Source organism: Narcine bancroftii, chromosome 6 (assembly GCF_036971445.1).
Source record: "Narcine bancroftii isolate sNarBan1 chromosome 6, sNarBan1.hap1, whole genome shotgun sequence".
NCBI classification, from domain to species: Eukaryota; Metazoa; Chordata; class Chondrichthyes; order Torpediniformes; family Narcinidae; genus Narcine; species Narcine bancroftii.
In genome coordinates, this window is record NC_091474.1 from 152,717,774 (window position 1) to 152,741,262 (window position 23,489).

At 37.3% G+C, this 23,489-nt stretch overlaps 1 protein-coding gene across 9 annotated transcripts in view; it reads right to left on the minus strand.

Moving 5' to 3' along the window:
• Positions 1-23,489, minus strand: part of LOC138736598 (structural maintenance of chromosomes protein 6-like) — a 114,029-nt gene that overhangs the window by 33,186 nt on the left and 57,354 nt on the right. For all 9 annotated transcript variants that reach the window (XR_011340427.1, XR_011340428.1, XM_069886370.1 and 6 more), the window contains exons 9-17: positions 20,866-20,967; positions 16,961-17,080; positions 14,572-14,670; positions 13,974-14,120; positions 13,422-13,510; positions 7,358-7,522; positions 4,222-4,400; positions 2,121-2,322; positions 1,535-1,649 (exon numbers count right to left, since the gene is read on the minus strand). Coding sequence is in view for 7 of the 9 variants with exons in the window: in XM_069886370.1 (XP_069742471.1) it covers positions 1,535-1,649; positions 2,121-2,322; positions 4,222-4,400; positions 7,358-7,522; positions 13,422-13,510; positions 13,974-14,120; positions 14,572-14,670; positions 16,961-17,080; positions 20,866-20,967 (1,218 nt within the window). In the remaining 2 variants the exon portion in view is untranslated. The remainder of the gene's footprint in view (positions 1-1,534; positions 1,650-2,120; positions 2,323-4,221; positions 4,401-7,357; positions 7,523-13,421; positions 13,511-13,973; positions 14,121-14,571; positions 14,671-16,960; positions 17,081-20,865; positions 20,968-23,489) is intronic.

Genomic DNA, 23,489 nt, shown 5'->3' on the forward strand with positions numbered 1-23,489 from the left:
CAAGATCGTGTTCTATGGCGAGCTCTCCACTGGCCACCGAGACAGAGGTGCACCAAAGAAGAGGTACAAGGACTGCTTAAAGAAATCTCTTGGTGCCTGCCACATTGACCACCGCCAGTGGGCTGATATCACCTCAAACCGTGCATCTTGGCGCCTCACAGTTCGGCGGGCAGCAACCTCCTTTGAAGAAGACCGCAGAGCCCACCTCACTGACAAAAGACAAAGGAGGAAAAACCCAACACCCAACCCCAACCAACCAATTTTCCCTTGCAACCGTGCCTGCCTGTCCCGCATCGGACTTGTCAGTCACCAACGAGCCTGCAGCAGACGTGGACATACCCCTCCATAAATCTTCGTCCGTGAAGCCAAGCCAAAGAAAGAAAAAAAATAGATGAAAGTTATTTTGTTGTTGCAGGGACTTCTTTGGTTCCCATCACTTTAACTCACAGAATGGATTAGGTACCTTTGGCATAGAATAATTCCTTTAATATTTAATAGGAACTTAAAGTTCCCATTTTTTTTCAGGAAGAAAACATTTAGAAAAAAATTGTTGTTTCCTGACTGCCAACCAGTTTTCAATCCACTTTACCACCTATACCATGCTATTTAATTTTGTACACCAATTTCTTGTGTGAGATATTATCAAAAGCATATTGAAAGTTCAAAAATGATATTCTACAATGTACTATGAATATAACTGGCCTAAGCACAAGTGAGGGGTCCTAAATAATTTATCAAGCTGTCCTCTGATTAGAGATTTATAAATTATAGATTATGAAAAACAGCTGAAGTTTTGATTGAGCAGAGGCATGATATTCCAAACATAATGCTCAATCTATTATTTTCAGCACCAGAATTAAACATGTCTGTAGGTTATATATTTTGTTGATTAGGCTTAAACATAAGTAAAATGTAAATACTGCAGGTTTTCTATCTTTTATATTATGTAGTCTGGTATTTAAAAATCTTCCAATTTTTAAACTAATTACATATTTTTAATTAAAAAAAAATTTTTGTAGGTGAATATGGAAAGTATTCTCACCCAAGACCACGAATATCTGCAGAATTGTGAGTAGAGTTCAGGGCATCACACAAATCAATCTCCCCTCCATTGACACTGTTTGAACCTCTCACTGCCTTGAGAAAGCTACATGTATAGTAAAGGGTCCATATCAAGTCTATCACTCTCTCTTCTCAACAGCCCAATCCTTCCTTTGGGCAGAAGATACAAGAGCTTGAAAATAGGAGTTACTCCAGCATTATGCTTTTACCTCCAGATTCAAGGATAGTTTCATTTCTCCTGTTATCAAGCTCTTGTGGATCTATCAGTGCTAAAAGCACTGCTCATCTGTACTTTCCTCTATATCCTGCAGTTTGTCCCAGTAAGATATCTTGCACTTTTGTTTTATTTATTGTTATTGCACGACCTGGATAGCATGCTTCTCGCTGTATTTTTGTATATATGACAATAAACAGTTCAATTAAACCATCTACAACAATATTCTGCAAAGGAAACTACAAAAGCTGGACTTACACTGATCAACAGGACTCTCTCAATATTTCTCATATCTATCAAACAGTTGGTCACCACAGGATTATCTATTTCCAAGGCTTCAAAAACGGTGGGAAACTCTGGATGATGAGCAGCTCTTCAATGAAAAAAGTATTATACATTTAACATTTAATTATAGTTTCTTAATGAAATATTGCAAATTATTACACAAACCATTTGCAAGAGTTTAAACAGTGTTAAACTTTTTTAATATCACCAGTCCCAAGTTGTTAATAAATAGAAAGTAAACCCTAAATATAATTGACGCTGCAAGCTTTCTATGGAAGCAGCAACTTACTCAGATTGTACTTGAGAGTAGAATGAGTAATTCAGTAATGTAGTTTCTCTACTAGTGGGCTGTAATTTTTGCCAGACTCAAACAGGCCTAGCAACAAATAACATTATGCAGATAATATTGCTGATATTTTTAAAATATGTAAATATGAAGTACATCTAAATTTGTTGGTAATTTAGAAACATGTAATTGGTTCACCCAAAGCTTTCCCTCACAACATTCTGCTCTCAAGCACCCGTGAAAGATCAAGTATTTGTGAACGTGGAAACATACCTGCTTTTTACATTGTATATTTGATCTGAAAACTCGCCAACATTAATTTGGGGTCGTTTTCCTGAACTGAAGTATCGAGACATCAAAGTCTGCAGAACTTGTTCATCTTTGTAATTATCACAGCAAAAAGAAAGCAGTAGCCCTTTTAAACAACTTTCAACTGCCAAAGCCAACTCAGGATATTTTAGTTTGAAGCAAGTACCTAAATAAAAATAAAATTCATTGTATAGCATTTACCAACCAGCAATTTTAAATTCATATAGTAGTCTCCAAAAACAATAAAAAAAATAAAATCCAGTTACATTTATACCATCTTCAACAACAATTTGTATTAAGATTGTCAGACTATTTAATGACCAAAAGATACATAAATTTCAATAACGCAAGTTCAATATCTTTTGGGAGTTAAGTTGCAAATTTAAAAGCCCTTAATGTTTCAATGCTCCAAGCTGTGCAACAAAGAAGTACAAGGTTTCAAAGATAATCGTTAGTCTGCATTAAATTTGCTCTCAAATGAGTGATGGCAGAACCCTAAAATTCAGTTTTCTAGGTTAGTGAGAGAAAAACAATCTAATCAGGTTTTGTTTTAAATTGCCATTCTTAATAAAATGGCAATTGATAGCATCTAGTTTTTGTTTAATTCATCCAAAGGTAACAGACATTATAAAAGTATATAGATATGCTTTTGGGAGATAAATTGGTCAGGGTTTGTTAGTGCAAGTCAAATACAAACACTTTAAAACAGATCTTATTTAAAATACTGGACTCTGCTAATGTTAGACATGTCGGGGCCTCAGAGCCTTTGCAAAAACTTTGAAGAGTGCTTAAGAGACTTCACTAATGGATTGTTGCTTACAAAAAGGCAACAGATGAAAGAGCTTGTCGGAGTCGCGTTCTGTCTGCAGTGGAACTTGCTGTTCTAAGAGGGTCATGTGGTTTTGCAAGAAGAGAGAGTCGAACAGGCTTTGTGTGTGTGTGTGTGTGTGTGTGTGTGTGTGTGTGTGTGTGTGTGTGTGTGTGTGTGTGTGTGTGTGTGTGTGTGTGTGAGAGAGAGAGAGAAATAGACACACACACACACACACACACAGATCACTTCTACAGTGTTAGTCAGCAACAGCAGTTGGGACTGGAACAGGACAAGCTGGAAAGCTTGTGAAAAACCTCATTTGGAAGATAGGTTGAGTTCTTATTTCAGCCTGGTCAAAGCCCTTGAGGTTCATGCAAGAGGAGAGGACTGGCTGTCTAATGTTTCACTTGGAATAAGAAAAGCAAAAAAGCACTCTGTGGTGCCCTGAAAGAAAGAGGTTATCATCTGGATGACCCTGAGGGTGAAGGTTTTGTCAGCAAGACACTGGAGTGGCTGATTAAAAAGGAATCAGTTGTGGATGTCCTGGAACAACAAATCGTTCTCCGAAAACAGACAAGAACCTTCCTGAGCAGTAACCATTTACCTTTCAAGCACCAAAGCCTGGTGAACTTTGTAAATGTTAAATTTTGTGCACAGTATAAGAATTGCCTGCAACTAGTGAACTTGGAGGAATGAGAAGTGAGAATGGATGTGAACCAAAGAACTTTTCTGAACTTACACACACATTACATACATGTGTGCTTAGAATTAAAAGGGGGTTAAGTTGTGTTAGTTAAGTCAATAGTGATAAGTTAAATTTTGATTCTGTTTTCATGTTTAAAGATAATTAAAAGCAACTTTTGTTTAAGTAACCATTTGTCTTGGTGAATATCTATTACTGCTGGAATTTGGGATCCTCTGGGCTCATAACACAAGAAACCATGATTTTTAAAAAGATGTCACTAGTTAAAACTGACAGCAACATGTGAAGGTGAAATGATAAATACAGCAAATATTTTGCTCAATGCAAATTTTATGTTTCCAATATTCAATCATGTATTTTCAGCACTATGTCTCCAAGTGGGCAATAAATGTGAAACTTGTGGTGCAAAGTGAAATCTTATTTAAATTTAACAAGAGAAGGATGCATCTTGAGGTTTTACACAATACATATTACACATGAAGCATCAAAAGACAAGTCAATTATGGAGTTTCTGGTTTAAATCAGAACAAGACTCAAGATTTAAAATTTACCTAAAGGGCCAACAGGTTTCTTCCTGAAACGACCCTGTTTATGTGCTTCTTCTATTGCTTCAAGTAATGCTGGCATGCTCTCTCCAAACCTTTTTAACTGGTTTGTTCTGCTGGCTTTTAGATTGTTCAGCTGCTTTTTTCTGAATTCGACAGAATTTTTTGCATCTTGTTCTTCTCGACTACGGATATACAACAACAATTATTACATGCACGTTCAAAATTGACAACTACCTGCTTGCCCTTGGACCATTTAGTAAGATTGTAGACCCTGTCTTTTCACTGGAAAGCTGAATTCCAGCTCACTGGCATGGTCTATTTGGCACTAGGTCTTGGGGTGAAGTGACCTTAGAGTGGTTTTAACAACTAATGCCGTTTACATTAATCATTAGTGAATGCAATTTACATTCAAAATTCTCAAGCATGAAAAGTATTAAAATGGCTAATTTTAAAATACATTTAAACTAAATGAACTGATTCAAATAAATACTTGCTATTTTTCTTGGCAGCAGATTCACATGGGGCTATGACCATTGTGGCAAGTACAAGTTGGTGCATGGTCAGTTATTGAACTTCCCAGCAAGGAAATCAATCAGTGCAGGGCAGCCAGCATCACAGCTGACATAATGGACTTTGAAGGTTCGTGGAAAAACATGGCAACATCAGATACAACAGACCAAGTATCTGGACTATTTTAAAAAAAATACAATACAATGGTTGCCATATTATTCTGCGGATGGATCTACTGAGTACGTCACATATTTTCTATTCTTAATTCAGATTTCCAACATCAATATCATTTCACTTTGGAATCATTTACACTTTACATAAGAAATTTATGGGAAGAAACCTACTCTAAACAATAAACTTTATTCCAATATACAAAATATTCAGCAAAATATAAGTACAGAACAACTCCAATTATCTGAGATTGGATTCTCCGAAGTCCTCATTAATCCAAAATTATTTAAAAATTTTGGATAAATGTGGATATCCCAAACAAATCAGAAATCCTCATTTATTGGAAAAATATTTTTCAGAGTTGAACTGACCGGGAACTCAAGCTGTTGGTGGCAGCGGGGATGTCAAGCTCCCGGGCAGGTGTGGGAACCTCGGCCTCCAGATGGCAGTGAGGATGTCAAGCACCTAGGCAGAAGTGGGAACCTCAGAATTCCGGCACAAGCGGGGCCTCAGTGGGGAAGAGTCAGTGATCAACGGTGGCCAGCATTTTTTGGTGAGAATTAAACATTATATTAAAGCTTTAAAAGTTTTCCCTTTTGTTTGTTGTTGTATAAACACTGTTGCAAGCGATTTGCTGTTGCTATTGAGCTGTTTCTAAAAAAAATGGCCAGTTCTCCAAAAAAAAACATTTATCCGAAACAGGCCCAGTCCTAACCATTTCAGATAATCGGAGTTGTACTGTATAAAATTTGTTCATTCTTAATTTTAACCTCATGAATTGGTTTCAAGTACTTTAGTTAGAAAAATGTTGTAAATCATTTAATGACAAAATGTTCACAATGGTATGTGGATAACTGCTTGCTAAAAACAACGCAAGATAATAAGAGCACAAATATTATGGAAAAGCAGCCTTAAATTCACCTAGTTGGTGCGCTGTTGACCTGGTCATGTTACAATATTTAGATTATGAAGTCGTCGATGGAGTTTAATCGAAGCAAATGTGCAATGTTGCTCTTAGGTAGGTAAAATTTAAGGAGAAACTATAATGACAGGAGATTGAACAGCATTGATGTACAAGGGATTCTGGAGTCCAAGCCCATAGCTTCCTAAAAATGGCTTTACAGATAATTTGGTGATAAAGAAGGCAATATGATATGCTCAAGGCACTAAGAGCAAGGAAGTCATGTTGCACCTACATAAAACTGTGGTGAGGCCACCCTTGAAGTATTGCGTGCTAATCTGGTCGCCCCATGACAAGAAGAATGTGGAGGCTTTGGAAAGGGTACAGAGGAGATTGACAGTAATGATGCTTGGAATAGAGGATACAAGCTATAAGGAGCTACAAGGTCAAACCAATGTTGTTCTCTCTGGAACATGAGAGGGGGAACTGATTGAAGTTTATAAAATCAAAACAAGTATAGATAGGGTACACAGTCAAATTCTTTTTACCAAGATAGAAATGTGGATATGTAGTGGCTACTTCGGTAGAACTACTAAAGCAATACGCACACACCAGGTTAGTCAACACGACTGTTTTATTTAGACTTTACAGGCTTCTTTTATATACCTCATGTCTTGGGCTCCACGGGATGGGGTGGGGCATCATTACGAGTTTGCTGCCGATCCACGGGACCAGCAGGTTTAAATCAAGCACTGTGAGAATCCCATGCCTTCCGCAGGAGACTCTGTAAACCAACTGTTACTCGGCATGCAGCACCGCGCGCGTGCCGTCCATTAAATGGGTCAGTACCCAGCTGTCTGTCTTATGTCTTCGTGTGCCCACCGAAGAACCGCGCCAGCGATGGTTCGTAATACCATGCTGTGCGTCCGCTCGGCCCACTACAGATATGCATTTAAGGTGAAGTGGTGGGGGTGGTATTTCAGAAGTTTAAAATGAAATGTATGGGGCAAGTTGCATTATTTTTGCAGAGAGTGATAGGTGCCTGGAATGTGCTATCAGGGGTAGTGGTGAAAGCAGTTCCACTAGGTAGGGAATAAAGGGATTTAATTTTAATTTCAAGGTACACCACAGTAACAGTCCCTTTCAGCCTACAAGCCGCCACTGCCCAAATGCATCTGTGTGACCAATTAACCTGTTAATCCCATATGTCTTTGGAATGTGGGAGAAAACTGGAGCATCCAGAGGAAACCCACGAAGACATGGGGAGAATGTACAAAGTCCTTACAGACCCAGGTCCCTGGCATTGAAATAGTGTTGTATCACAAAAACACTTCACTAATATGGATAAACATTTGGGGTATTGTTGCTCAGCAAAAACATTTTTGACTAAAGGGCATGTTCTTTTATGATATTTCTATTTTTTTTCTAATTACTTAAGGTCATAAAGGAAATGTATGAATGGACAAAGTCAGATAACAAACATTCAACTATTTTACTGTAAATGAATATGGTAAAATAGGCTCATAATATTTCCAATATATCAATAAAGTTACCAACCCAAGTTTATAAAGTTCATCTTTCGACTTGTTGATTGCATGCTGAAACTGTTCCAACTGTTGTAGGGAAATGGTCTTCTGAGCCTCCAGTGTGTTTTGTTGTTCTTGAAGACTGCTTATTCTTTCTTGTCTCTTTCTAAGATCAGCCTCAGAACTTTGGTTCACACTATTTTGAAATTAAAGTTTGTGATTAGAACGAGAGAGAAAGTGCTAAAAGCAATTTTTTTTTTTTTTTTTTTTTAAAAACACACAATTTAAACAGAAGTTTTAGTTTCAAATCTGCCAAAGAATAAACTATCCCAAACAATTTTACAGGTGCTTTTGCAGACAAAATGTTGGCAAACTTCTACAGATGCGTAGTAGAAAGTGTGCTGACTGGCTGTTTCATATGGGGGTACCAATACCTCAGAGCAAAAAGCCCTGCAATAGGTTGTTGACATAGCACAATACGTCACAGGCAAAGCTTTCCCCACCACCAAGAAACTCTATGTGGAATGCTGCCGTTGGAGAGCAGCAGCAATCATCAAGGATCCACACCACCCAGGATAATCTCTGTTCTCACTTCTGCCCTCAGGAAAAAGGTATAGGTGCCACAAGACTCATACCACCAGGTTCAGGTACAGTTTCTACCCTTCCATCATCAGACTCGTTAACAACAGAACAAAGACTCATCCAAGAACTCCTAGTTTGCATATTATTTATTACTGAATTTTTTTTTTTCTGTATTTGCAGTTTGTTTAATTTATTTACATTTCTCTCTTTTATATATGTATCTTTTCTTGAGCACAGTTTACAATATCGATATGTAGAAATTCTGCCTGGCCTGGAGACAAAAGAATCTCAGGGTTGTATGTGATATCATGTATGTATTGACAAAAAAATTGCAATTGAATTTGAAAATGTGACAAAATTGAACAGGATAATATTACCTGATGTAAGGTTGCTAATCCAAAATATCAACTTCAATTTTCTCTCAACAGATATTCCTGGACACGCAGAGAATTCAGGCACATTACATGTTTTCAGTATTTTTCTTATAGCTAAGGTATTTGGACTAGTGAGCTCAGGGGTCAAAGATATGGATAAATATTTCAACTACAGAAGAGTCAAGGCATGAATGCAGCAACAGGAAATGTGGAAAGAGGTTAAGGCAGTATCTGTGTACAGAGAAAATAAAGCTATTCCATTTCTTAAGTATTTCCATCATTCTATTTTTTTAATTACTTTATTTAAAATAAAACCACTTACCAAACATATCACAATATTTCAAACTTAATCCAAATACATGTGGTATTTTATAGAAGAGAGTAAAGAAATATAAAAGATAAAACCTCCTTTGAATCCCCCCAGCCCCTACAACCTTAAAAGGAGGGACAAGAAAATGACAACAGAGTATTTCAGTTTCCAATACTTTTAAATATATAAATATTTATAGAGACCTATAAGAGAAAGGGAATGCTCGAGATTCATTTAAATTTTAATACCAACAGTTTGTAAAAAAGGGTTCCATATTTTACAACATGTTTATTTGTTTCTTAAATTATAAGTAATTTTCTCACGTGGAATACAACCCTGAACTTCTGCATGCCATCTATCCATTCCCAAATCAGTATCTGATTTCCAAGTTTATAGCAAGACATTTTCTGGCTATTGCCAAGGCAATTTGAACAAATTTTACTTGATACATATTCAGTTTTAGTTTAGGTTTAATCCCTCTAATATCTCCCCCCAGTAAAAATAACATGGGATCCTGTGGGAATCTTATTCCAATTAATTTATACATTTCAAACCCAAAAGGTTTAATTGTGGAACACTGGCAAGTTGAATGCAAAGAAGTACCAACTTCTTGTCCATATCTAAAACATAGATTTGAATAAATATAATTCATATTATGTAATTTTGTGGTTTTAAATATAACTGATGAATAAAATTATATTGAACTAACTGATATCTCAATTTATTGTATTTTCACTCTCTCTACATATCTGAATCCATCTATGTTCATCTATTTGCTTATTTAAATCTACCTCCCATTTATGTCTTGATTTAAGAACCTCTTCTTTTCGAGCTTTCTTTTGTAATAATTTATACATCTCTGAAATAAATTTCTTTACATCCCTAGTACATAATAATAATTCTACTTCCTTCTCCACTGGTAATACTAAATCTTGACCAAAAATTGAACAAAAAAATCTCTTAATTTGATAATAACAAAATTTTGTATTTTCCAAAATCTTTTAAACTTTTCCTTCATTCTACTAAAAGTAATAAATTTCCTGGCTTTGAAACAATCTTTAATTTTCTTGCCTAATTTTTTAAAAACTTACTTTCCATAGAAAATGAAATAAAGGTGTTAATCCAGACATTAAACCTCTTCCTCAAATCTCTTTATCAATTTTATACCAAAGTTCAATTAAATGTTTCAGCATGGTTGTTTCTCTATTTGCTATTAACAATCTTGCATTCCATTTATAAATAAAATGTGGTGACTCTGTTTCGATTTTATCAAGTTCTACATTCATCCATGCTGGAATATTATTTAAATCATATATTACCACCAGCCTCTGCATCCAACACATTATCCACCGGAATATCCAGCACTTACTAAAGGACCACACCACCAGACACATTTTTCCTTATGCTCCCCTCTCAGCTCCCTCCATGACTCCCTTGTGTACTCTTCCTTCTCCACCCATCGTCCCCTGGCACCTTCCACTGTGGAAGGCAAAGCAACACCTCATCTGTACCTCAAAAAAAATCATTTACTGCATCCGGTGCCCTCTCTGTGGTCTTCTCTACATTGGAGAGACCAGTCACAGGTTAGGAGATTGCTTCGCACAGCACCTCCTCTCCATCTGCAACAAAAGCGACCTCCCCATAGCCAACCATTTCAATTCTGAGTCACACTCTCAGGCACATATGTCTGTCCATGGCCTTTCACATGACCCCATCCTGACTACCAGCAGATTGGAGAAACAACATTTTTCGACTGGGCACCCTCCAACCCCAGGGTATGAACATTGAATTCATTGCATTCTACTCATCAGCTTGCCTTCCCCCCCCCCCTTTAACTAGTTATTCCAGCTCCTACTTCCTTTCTCTCTCCACTGTCTATACTTCCCCCCCCCCCCCCCCCGCAGTGATCCCCCCTCCACCTATCATCTCTCACCCTCACCACCCACTCCCCCTTTTGTTCGGACATCTCTCATGTTCCCTCACACCTTGATGAAGGGCTCAAGCTAGAAACATTGGTGATCTTCACCTTTACTACATAAAGACACTGTCACTGTTTGACCTGCTGAGTTTCTCCAGCATTTGTGTGTTTTTTTTTAATTACTTTGATAAATATCAACTGTGTTGCTCTATAATAATCATAAAATTGGGAAGTTGTAAACCTTCTAATATTGCCATATCTATTTCCCCAAAGAAACTTTAGCTATTTTTCCTTTCCATAAACATTATCTAACACAAACATTTAATTCCTTAATTTTTTTTTGAGGAATTGAAATTGGAATTGATTGAAATGAAAATGATATTCAATGAAAATCATTCATCATAGCATAATTTACTCTTCCATCAAACTAATAGGTAACATATAATTTACTCTACCCATCAAAGTAATCAGTAACATATTCCATTTTTCCAAATCCTCTTTAAAAAAGATAAATAATTTAATTTAAATAATTTTGTCAAGTCAGGTTGCACATGAATACCTAAATATTTTATTCCAAGATCTGGCAATTGTTAGGTCTGCTTTGTTCATGAATGAGTGAGTCAGTCACCAGACTGAGTCGAAATCAAGGTTCTTTGTTCTTTATTACCGGATTGTAACACTTGCAACTAACAGTGTTAGTTGGAGAAGGTGCATTCTGCCGTTATCAGCAAGTGGTGTTTTTTTTATACCTCAGGATACGTACTTAGTAAATTATCATACCATGACATTGTCCAATGAATAAACTATTGCTATCCTTCTCTGTTAGTCTGCTGCACATCATTCTTGTTAGTGCAAAGCTTATCTTGAGTGTACAAGGTCACATCTGCATTCTGTTACTCCTTAGTGCTGGGTGACTCCTTCTCCGGTCCCATCTCATGATGTTTTTACCTTACACCATCTAGATTCAATTACTTCCTTACATTTCTGATAATCTCACTAACTAAAGACATAATTTCAATTTTCTCCCAATTAATTTTATAATCTGCTATGTCTCCCTATTCTTTCATTCTAATTTTAAGTTGTTGCAAAGAATTTAAATGATCTGTTAAATAAATCAAAACATCTTCTGCAAATAAATTTATTTTACAATCTTCTTGTTTCACCTAATACCCACAATCTTTGAATCTTATTAATTCAGCTAATGGTTCTATTGCTAAAACAAATAAGGCTGGTAACAATGGGCAACCTTGTCTACTTGATCTTGTTGATTCAAAAGATGTTGAAATCTATCCATTTGTCACTACTTTTGCAATAGGTTTTTAATACAACATTTTAACCCAATCTATAAACATTGAACCCAATCTATATTTCTCTAAAATTTAAAGAGCAAATCCCATTCAAATCTATCAAATGTCCTTTCAGCAACCAAAGTCAATGCCACACTCAGGTCTCCCCTTTTTTGAACCAAATGTATCAAACTAAGAAGCCTCACTACATTATCTGCAGGTTTCCAACCCTTAACAAATCCAGTTTGATCCATATGTATTAATTTCAGTAAATATTTTGCCAATCTTTTTGCTAATATTTTATAATCAACATTTAATAATGAAATTGGTCTTAAAGATACTCGTTACATGGATCTCTATCTTTTTCAGAATTTTTAAGAAGGATTCCGGCAGAGAATGTACCCTCATAGCATAATTTAACATCTCCATATAAATGGAGATATTAAAATATCTTTAAATTTCTTATAAAATTCTAAAGGAAATCCATCTTTTACAATGAACTCATTACCTCACCAATTTCCCTTGCTGTAAACGCTACATTCAAAACTTCCTCCTCCCTATTATTCAGACGAGGTAAAGTAATGAGATAAAAACTTGTCAATCTTATTTTCATCATGTACTGATTCCAAATGATGTAATTCAGAATAAAATTCCTTAAAAACATATTTATTTCTTGTGGTTTAAATTTAATAGTCCCCAAATATTTTTTTTAACTGCATTAATCATTCTAGATGTCTGTTCTGCTTTCAGTTGCCATGCTAAAACCTTGAGCTCTTTCTCCTAATTCATAATATCTGTTTGGTTCTTTGAATTAACTTTTCTGTTGTAGCGGCCGCCACCGTCAGTTCACGGACTTACCTGACACATCGTGGGCTAGCAGTGCTGGGCACCAAAGTACAGTGAGTGGATCAGAGGAAGCCCCTGCCTAAAGGTGCGGGGCGCTAATGGCTCATAGCTTTAACCTGCTGGTCCTGTGGGCCAGCAGCTGTTCACTAACGAGCTCATTTACAGGCAGGGAATAAAAGGTCTGTGTATGTCTGCAATAGACCAGTCTTGAGTTGACTACCTTTGTGTGTGTTTGCTTTTATTTAGTAGCATCTACCTTAATAGCCACTACACTGTTCTATATGTCTGAATAGTGTAATATTGAAGTTTTTTATTAATTGTTTTTCTTTTCTTCAGAAGATTTTGTAAATCTTTTCCTAATTTACCTGTCTTGTTCGAATTGATTTGTCTTTTATATTTTCCTTAATTTTAGCAGTAACATTATTTGACCTCATATGCTTTTAACGCATCCCAAATATTTATCATCTATTGAATTAAAATTCACTCTAAGAATAATTGAATGATCTTTCTTATAAAAATCACAGAAATCTACTCTTTTTAATAATGAAATATTAAACCTCCATCTACATCATTCTATTTTTAATGTCAGTTTTTTAGAAATTTTACTTTTGTAGACAGTCTTGATGATAGAGGGACTAAAGAGTCAGATGTTTGGTTTATCATCAAGTAGAACTCAAAAAGTCAAATTCATAATCTTTTGATTTAAAATCTCCAATATGAGGAATGCATAATGAATCTTGCTGATAATTCTTCCAAAATTATTCAAGCAATGCTCTGACCTGTTTCGCAGTTCTTCAATACGCCTCTGTAATTGGTCATGGTCTTTTTCAAGTTGTTTTAATTGTGTTCTGAAGCGGTGGAATGTTGCCTGTAGAGAAAATATACACATAAATCTGGCATTGTGAGGTATCACTGGAGATCTGTAAAGTTTAATTGTTTTTCCTTGGTGAGAATGAGAATGCTGAAACTTCTTTTGTACTAGCTTGCATATTTTTACCCCAGAATATATTAAGAGTTAAACAGTCATTAACTTCATGTGGATTTGGCTTTCTCAAGGTTATCCAGTATGAGAAATATGCCTTCAAAGTAGATGAGTTCATCTGCTGGGAGAGGTGAATAAATCTTTGCTTTGTTTGCGGAGGTCAGCTTTTAAACTAATGCTCCATGGATATTGTGAATCAGGACAAAACCTTGCTGCTGGAAATTTTAAGCATAAATGGAAAGCCGAGAGAAGTAGCAACAGAGAAATTAACATATTTTCTCATGTACTCTTTCACCTGGTATTTGTACACTTTAGATTATCTGCAGTTCACATCATTAAATCTATTAACCTCAGACTCTTTGCGTGCTTTATTTTTCCCTTGTACATCTTCTTTTAATGCTGTGCACTGTGGTCGTAATACTTGTGCTTCCTCTGTAATTTTCTGCAACTGATTCTGAACTGCCTTAAATTGTCCTTCTGTCTCATTGACTTTGGCCTATAGAACAAGAATAAAACCAGAGGCTTAATTTTATTTTCCAAATACTTAATATTTCAAGTCAGAAATTCCATTATTTCACAATCACCTTGTAAAAATGTATAATGCCAGTGATTACATCATGGAAACCTTTGACACAGATGATCATCTTTCAGTTACTTATGCTCACATCATCTCCATTGATTTCTTTTGCAAAATCCCAGTCAACTTGCATCTTCAAGCAAGTCCCTTTTAAAAGGTATTATTGAAACTAATCCAAACACACTTTCAAGCACTGAATTACATACTTCAACAATTTACTATGTTAATTTTTTCCTCATTATGTCACCTTTAGTCCTCTTGCCAATGAGTTAAAAATGTGGAAGAACTCAACATTTCTGGCAATCCAAGTTGAAATTTGTCAAAAATTAACAAAGTGCTAAAAAAAAATCAAATTAAAATTACAACCAACCTCCCATTCATCTATTTTCTGATCATATTTGATAGTACGATTTTCTTCAGCTTTAATACGATCTTTTATTGGCTGCATTTCCTTTTCAACTTCAATAACCTTGCAATGCAAAATAAAATGTATTAGCTTTTTCCCAGTATTACTCTTTAACTAAATTACATAGGTCGTATTTTACATAAATGCAGAGAATATTGTCAGGCTAAAAATGCACTTTTAAGTGGGGCAAAAATGGTCACTGAGATATAGGCTTCTATTTTTTACTTCCCCATTCTACCCACTTCTGTCACCCAGGTTCATTCTCCTCTCCCATCTTGTTTCATCTATTATTTTGCACTTGCACTTTGTTTTTTTCCTATGGGCTCTCCTAAATGGTTCCAGCTGCCCACCATGTGCTTTGTCTTTCAACATATACCCTCCTTACTTACCAGATTCTGCATCTTCATCACCTTCAAGTCACTATTTCTACCTCCACCTTTCCCTATCCAATCTGCCTCCTTTTTACTCTTTCCTTATCTGTCTCTATCACCCAGTAGCCTCTGTTATTTGACTCCACCCTTCACCTTCCTTACCAGGTTCTACCTGCCTATCATCTCTTCTAACCCGATTCTACCCATCATCTATCTTTGACTCACCTCACCTCTCCCTCTCACATAAATGAAATTACCACCTCCACTGATATAGGGACTTGCTTGAAACGATGACTATCCTTTTGTCTCCACAGATGTTGTTTGACAACTGAGTTCTGTGTCAGAGTATATAGATATGTTTTTGGGAGATAAATTGGGGCAGGTTTATTAGAGTAGGTTACATACAAACACTTTAAAACAGATCTTATTTGAAATACTGGAGCTCTGCTAATGCTAGACATATTGGGGCCAACAGTCTTTGTAAGAGCTTTGGAGACTGCTCAAGAGACTTCACTAATGGACAGTTGTTTACAAAAGGCAACAAATGAAAGATCTTGTTGGAGCTGCAGATTGCCTGGAAGAGACCTTGTTGTTCTAAGAGGATCATGTGGTTTTGCAAGCAGAGAGAGTCAAACAGGCTTTTTTTCAGAGAGAGAGAAATTCTACAGTGTTACAGCCAGCAAGAGCAGCTGGGACTGAAACAGGACAAGCTGGCAAGGTTGTGGAAAGCCCCATTTTGGTAGACAGTCTAGTCAAAGACCTTGTAGTTCTTGCAAGAGGAGAGGACTGGTTGTCTAATGTTTCACTTGGAATAAGAGAAACAAAAAAGCATTCTGTGGTGACGTGAAAGAAAAAGGTTATCATCTGGAGAACCCTGAAAGGGCAAGTTTCGTCAGCAAGACAGTGGAGTGGCTGATTAAAAAGGAATCAGTTGTGAATGTCCTAGAACAACAAATCTCTCTGAAAACTGACAAGAACCTACATGAGCAGCAACCATTTATTTTTCAAGCACCAAAGCCTGGTGAACTTTGTAAATGATAAATTCTGTGCACAGTATAAGAATTGCCTGCAACCAGTGAACTTGGAGGAATGAGAAGTGAACCAAAAAACTTTTCTGAACTTACACACACATTACATACACCTGCGCTTAGAATTAGAAGGAGGGTAAGTTAGGTTTAGTAAGTCAATAGTGATAAGTTAAAGTGTGATTCTGTTTTCATGTTTAAAGATAATTAAAAGCAACTTTTGTAACCATTTGTCTTGGTGAATATCTATTGCGGCTGGGTTTTGGGGTCCTCTGGGGTCATAACAGTTCTAACAGCAGTTTGCTTCTTCTCTCCACCACCCCCCCCCCACTCCCACTCCCACCCCTCAGTCCAGATTCCAGCAGCTGCAGTCTCTTATGTCTCCAATGAAATCTCAAGATTCATTACAGTCAAGAAAAACATCATGTATTTATTAAGTTTGGGTAAATGCTCTGTATTTAAACACTTTATGACCAGATTAATATGTTTATTTTTCAGAACCTAAAATATCACATTTTCATGCAGTGTACTAAACTTCCTTTCTAAATATTTCCAGTCATGGAAGCTCTTTAGAAAAGAAGTGTTTTTCTACAATTAGCATACTGACACTAGTCACTATTAATTAGTGCATAAAGAATGGATAGCAAACCCTCTGGATGTCAATAAGGCCTTGAAGAATGAAGTAACTGGATTTTATCATTAATCAAATTAATCAAAATGACAAAATTTTGTTAGAATCTCATGTTTTAATAATATATTTGTCTTTTTAAAGACAGCTAATAACCATCATGAAACATGATATTGACTAGGTAGGGAGCTAAAAGCATTTCCATTATTTCACGTACAATAAAATTATCATCTGCCATCTGTTTGCCAATTTTGGAGCAGCCATTTATTCAGTTAGGAACTCTTTCAAAGCAAATTTCTTTATGATAAAATCCTACTTCAAATGCTCACCAAAGCCCAGACCATCTGATTCTTAAGTTGCTCTAGTTTCTCCAATAATTCATTTAGTGAAGCAAGGCTTTTAAAACGGTCCTCCTTTTCCTTAACTTGATCCTTTAACTCCGATAGGTTCTTTAAAAAAAAATCATACAAAATACAAATTGCAGGAACTACTTCCTGAAACACAAACACTGAGGGTACATTTTCAGGCCACACAAGTTTGAACAGAAATACAACATAACTTATGATTTTGAAACAATAATATTACTTGCATGAAGAACAATAATATTCAGTTGAATGCAAAACAATGGAATAAAGGGATATAAATATGAAATCTCAAACAGCATATACAATTTAATTCCAAACTCAAGTCCTTGCAGAACTTTGGCACACAGTCTAATATAGTATCTAATATGTTCAGTGAAATAAAACAAAATATTAGAAATATAGAAAAGAAAAGAGATTGAACAGTACAGCTCAGGCCCTTCAGCCCACAAAGTTATGCTGACCTTTAGACCCTGCCTCCCACATACTCCTCCACTTTAAGTTCATCCATATGTTTGTCTTGTCATCTCTTGAATTTCACCAATGTATCTGCCTCCACCCCTGACCCAGATAAAGCATTCCAAACATCAATCATTATCTGGATAAAAGAACTTCCTCTAATATCTCCTTTGAACTTTCCACCTATTACTTTAAAGCTATGCCGTCTTGTACTGAGCAGTGATGACCTGGGAAGTAGGCATAGGCTGTCCACTCTATCTATATCTATTCCTCTTAATATCTTGTATACTCTTTCATGTCTCCTCTCATCCTCCTCCTTTCCAAAGAGTAAAGCCCTAGTTCTTTTAATCTCTGTTCATAATGTACACTTTCTAAACCAGATAGCATCATGGTAAATCTCCTCTGCACCCTTTCAAATGCTTCTATTATTTTCCTATAATGAGGTGACTAGAACGGGACATATTACTCCAATTGTGGTCTAACCAGAGTTTTGAAGAAATGCATCATTACCTTGCAGCTTTTAAACTCAACACCTCGATTTATGAAAGCTAACACTCCAAAAGCTTTCTTAACTACCCTGTCTACCCATGAGGCAACTTTCAGGGATCTGTGGACGAGGATTCCCAGATCCCTCTGCTCTTCCACACTACCAAGAATCCTGCCATTAATTTTGTATTCTGACTTCCAAAGTGTATCATCTCACTCTCAATTGAACTCCATCTGCCACTTCTCAGTCCAGCTCTGCATCCTATCCATCTCCCTCTACAATCCTCTACACTGACAACACACCACCAACTTTGTGTAATCGGCAAACTTGCTAATCCACCCTTCTACCCCCTCATCCAAGTCGTTAATAAAAATCAAAAACATCAGATTGAGCTAAAAGAAAACAAAATTTGACTACAATACACAATTTTATTTCAATAACTATTTCAAAATAATTTGAGATATACAGCAGCAACTACAAAAGCATAACTTATTAAAATAATATATTGATGTGGACTCAGAAAAAAATGATCAAGAAAACATTTCATTTCCCAGCTTCTAAGTAACTAACAATTAGCCCAAATGTGTATGGTTATTCACCGGACAATGCAAAGATGAAATACATCTGAAATAATGCCTCGCCAATGCTATTGGAAGAAAATAGGGGGACATGTAGTCCACAGAGACATTCCCACATTGTCAAGAAACCTTTAACAATGGCACAAGCAATCAAGAGTTAAGGAAAAGGTAAATGGAAAAAAAACCCACAAATCAGTATAAATGGGAAGTAAATACAATAGATGAGAGAAGTGATACAAAAATCTTGAATGATATCCAGCCTCATCATCACCCAGAATCAAAAAAATACAAATTATTTGTTCAAGATTGGCTATGTGAATTTTTTTTCCGATAAACAACATTAACGAATCCACTTAACAAAATTACAATCAGCTTTAGAATAATTAAAACTTTTGGATATTGAGTCAACTGTTTAAATTTAATATGCTTAGAAACTGAACGAAGAGACAGCATATGATAAATGGAAAGGTGGTAGAAAGCATTCAAACTCTCTATTAATACCCAATAGCTCAATAACTGCAGACCTCAAAAATTGTAAGCCATAAAATATATTGTGCTTATACAAGTAAAGCACAGTAAAATCCTCACAATCTGGAATTCAATCAACTGGAAACTCAAACCAGCAACAACAATCAAGGAAATAAATAAACAAATAACATTTGAAATTAATAAGTCTAAGCAGATGGACCCTGTGAGGGAGTGCTGAGTCTTCATTGGACACGCACAGGTTATCCCCCACTGAACTGGCAATGCCCCGCAACACGCGTGCATTCTTTCCACTGTCACAATTTGCATGGAGGTGAGCCAGGTGGTCAGCATGCGGAAGGTGCATCGAGGGCTTGACTGGAATACTTATGAGGAGGTGACTTGGGTTGTCGGTGCGATAAAGGTGCGTCAAGGCCTGACTGGGATACTTGCGTAGAGATGATCCATGTCATCAGCGTGAGAAATGTGCATCAAAAGCCTGACCGGGATACTTGCATGAAGCTAAGTCAGGATGTCAGCATGAGGAAGGTGTGCTGAGGGCCTGACCAGGACATTTGCGTGGAGGTGAGGTGGGATGTCAGCGGAAAAAAGGTGCACTGAGGGCCTGACCAGAACACTTGTGTGGAGGTGAGTCAGGCTGTCACCACAAGGAAGATGGTGATATTTCAAAAAAGTTGCAGTGGAATGAGATGGTGGCGCCCGGGATGAATAGCCTGCCGACGCTGCTCAGCACTGGGGCAACTCTCCCAAAGTGTCTACCTATCCTTGCCTAGTAAGAATTTTCATCTTGATTAGTATTAGGTATATTAGTAAGGCTTTAATCTTTAAACTTGGGGGAGGGGGATTAATTATGACGGTGGCACAGTTAGTGTAGCAGCTTGCGCAATGCTGTTAAAGCTCCAGTGGTTCAAATTTAAATTTCATAAGCTAAGCAATTACCTGATTAAAGCGATCTTTACTTAATTAAAGACTACAATACTGATTTTTTTTTTTAAACTTAACTTTACATTATTAGTTAAGCATTGGAAGAGAGAGTCTCAGTCAACCGGAAAATTCACGTATCTGACATCCGTGATCCCTGTAGGTACCTGATAATGGGAATTAAACTGTATTTACTGTGTTATAGTCCTAATTTCTTGACTCATTGTGCCTCTTAAGATCTGGAAATCATAAGATTTAGACACAAGGCACGGAAACAGTTCTTTTTGGCCCACGAGCCCATGGCACCCAATTGGCCTACAGACCCTAGTATGGTTGAATGATGGGAGGAGAGGAAACCCACGCAGACACAGGGGGAACATACAAACTCCTTACAGACAGTACTAGATTCGAACCCCGGTCGCTGGTGCTGTAAAAGCGTTGCACTAACTTCTTTTATTCAGATTAAATTACATTTGATTTTTTAAATCTGAGAATGGTTATATCGTGACAGTTTCATCATGATCACGAAGTCATTTAAACACAAATTTAAAAAAAAAGATATTATTTTAGTCATTAAGCAACAGAAATGACATAACAACTCCAGAGACCCAAATTCAACCTTAAGATGGGAATTGTTTATCGATATAAAATTTGCAAGTTCTTCCTGTGATAGTATGGATTTTCAGTGAGTACTCTGGTTTCCTTTGACTATCCAAAGTTGTCAATTAACTGGTTACAGTAAATGCCACCAGTGTTGGTGAGTGGCAGGTGGAAGGAAGGTTTAAAAAAAGGTGGTAAAAATAGGATCAGTGCGACTAAGTGGCTGGTATAGAGATAGTTTGGGCCAAGGGAATATTCCTGACTATTTAATCCAAGAATCATAAAAAGATCAACAGTCAAATACATTGCATTTAATGAAACAAATAGAGCTATATACTTACTTCATCCTGTTTTTCAATTTTCTTATTTGTTAATGCCTTTGTGTCCATGATGTAGGAATAGTCACCTCGCATCTGTTCCAACTGAGTGGCTTTCATGAAAAACTTAAAACACAAAGATGGTTGAATTTGCTCATGTTAGAATTCTTGCACTGATTGAGTGCTGAGGGAAGGAATTAACTGTGTTCATTAGGTATCATTTTAAAGACATAACTCAATAGATCTAAAAAGTCTTGGTGTAATTAGTTATGCATTTTAAACTGATAAAAAAGTCAATTTGCATTCAATCCCCTCTAACAAACTGATAACGAATCATGAAGAATGCCTCAAAACATATTAATGAGGTTTTATCCAATGTCAAATCTAGTTGGATAAAATGATAGTGTAGTGGCTGCTTCGGTAGAGCTACGAAAGTAATACACTCACACACCAGATTAGTCAACACACGACTGTTTTATTTAGACTTTACAGGCTTCTTTTATATACCTCATGTCCCGGGCTCCACGGAATGGGTTGGGACATCATTAAGAGTTTGCTGCCAATCCACAGGACCGGCAAGATTAAATTGAGCACTGTGAGCGTCCTGTGCCCTCCAGCAGGAGACTCTGTAAACCAACATGCTGTTACTCGGCATGCAGCACCGCGCGTGTGCGATCCATTAATTGGGCGAGTACCCAGGTGTCTGACTTATGGCTCAGCATGCGCTGAAGAACTACGCCAGCTATGGTTCACAATACCACACTGGGCACCCATTCAGCCCGCTACATTACATTATTTAGTTGGAGGATTTGACTTGAAGGTCAATGCATAGTACTCTTGGGAACAATTCTTGAATTGAGCCATTGTCCATTTTTCAAATGAATAGGACAATCTAAAGATTTTTTAATCACAGAATGGTGACAATAAAGGAGGGCATTTAGCCCATTGTATCCAACTTGGCTCTCAACTAGAACAACTCACTCATTCCATCCTTTCCTGCTTCCCCTACCCCACGTGTTCTTCTCCAGAGACTTAGCATTATTTTTCTCATTAAGTATTTATCAAATTTCCTTATGAAGGCCACAATGGAACCTGCTTCCACCACATCTATAGGAAGTTTATTCTATATTCCAACCACACGCTGTGAGAATAAACCCAGACTATCCAATCTCTCCTTCTAATCACAGCCCTCCATTCTAAACAACATCCCAATGAACTTGTCTGCACACTCTTTATTGCTATTAGATTCTTTTTGTATTGTGCCATCCAAAACTTTACATTATACCGGTTACAGTCTAAACCAGAGATGGCTGACCTTTTAATTTTTAATTTAGGCATACAGCACGGTAACAGGCCATTTCGACCCACGAGTCTGTGCCACCCAGTTAACCTACACCCTTGATACTTGTGGGTTAAAACGACCTGTTACCGTGCGGTATGTCTAAATTAAAAATTAAAAAGTTAGCCACCCCTGGTCGACACAATGTTTTATCCAACTGAACATGACATTCCAACTCTCAGACACAATGCTAGACTATGAAAGCATGAAATGCCAAATTCCTTTATCACTACCCTATCCATCTGTGTCACCAATTTCACGGTATGGATCTGCATCCCAATGTCTCAGTGTATAATAATGCTCTCTGCCACTTATGAATGTACGTCTTACCAGAATTTGTCCTTCCAAAGTGCACTACCTTATACTTGTCTAGATTAATTTCCATCTATCATCGCTCCACTCTCTACATCCCTTAATCCTCATTACACTTTAACTTAATAAATAATTCTTTCGAGATCGGAAAATTTAACAATCACCCCTTCCGTTTTTTCATCCAAATCACTAATGCAAACTCTCAAAAGGCAAGGGTTCAACTCCAATTTCTATGCCACACACTCATTACACCTTCTTTCTTTGGCTTGGCTTCGCGGACGAAGATTTATGGAGGGGGTAAAAAGTCCACGTCAGCTGCAGACTCGTTTGTGGCTGACAAGTCCGATGCGGGACAGGCAGACACGATTGCAGCGGTTGCAGGGGAAAATTGGTTGGTTGGGGATGGGTGTTGGGTTTTTCCTCCTTTGCCTTTTGTCAGTGAGGTAGGCTCTGCGGTCTTCTTCAAAGGAGGTTGCTGCCCGCCAAACTGTGAGGCGCCAAATTGCACGGTTTGAGGCGATATCAGCCCACTGGCGGTGGTCAATGTGGCAGGCACCAAGAGATTTCTTTAGGCAGTCCTTGTACCTTTTCTTTGGTGCACCTCTGTCACGGTGGCCAGTGGAGAGCTCGCCATATAACACGATCTTGGGAAGGCGATGGTCCTCCATTCTGGAGACGTGACCCATCCAGCGCAGCTGGATCTTCAGCAGCATGGACTCGATGCTGTCGACCTCTGCCATCTCGAGTACTTCGACGTTAGGGATGTAAGCGCTCCAATGGATGTTGAGGATGGAGCGGAGACAACGCTGGTGGAAGCGTTCTAGGAGCCGTAGGTGGTGCCGGTAGAGGACCCATGATTCGGAGCCGAACAGGAGTGTGGGTATGACAACGGCTCTGTATACGCTTATCTTTGTGAGGTTTTTCAGTTGGTTGTTTTTCCAGACTCTTTTGTGTAGTCTTCCAAAGGCGCTATTTGCCTTGGCGAGTCTGTTGTCTA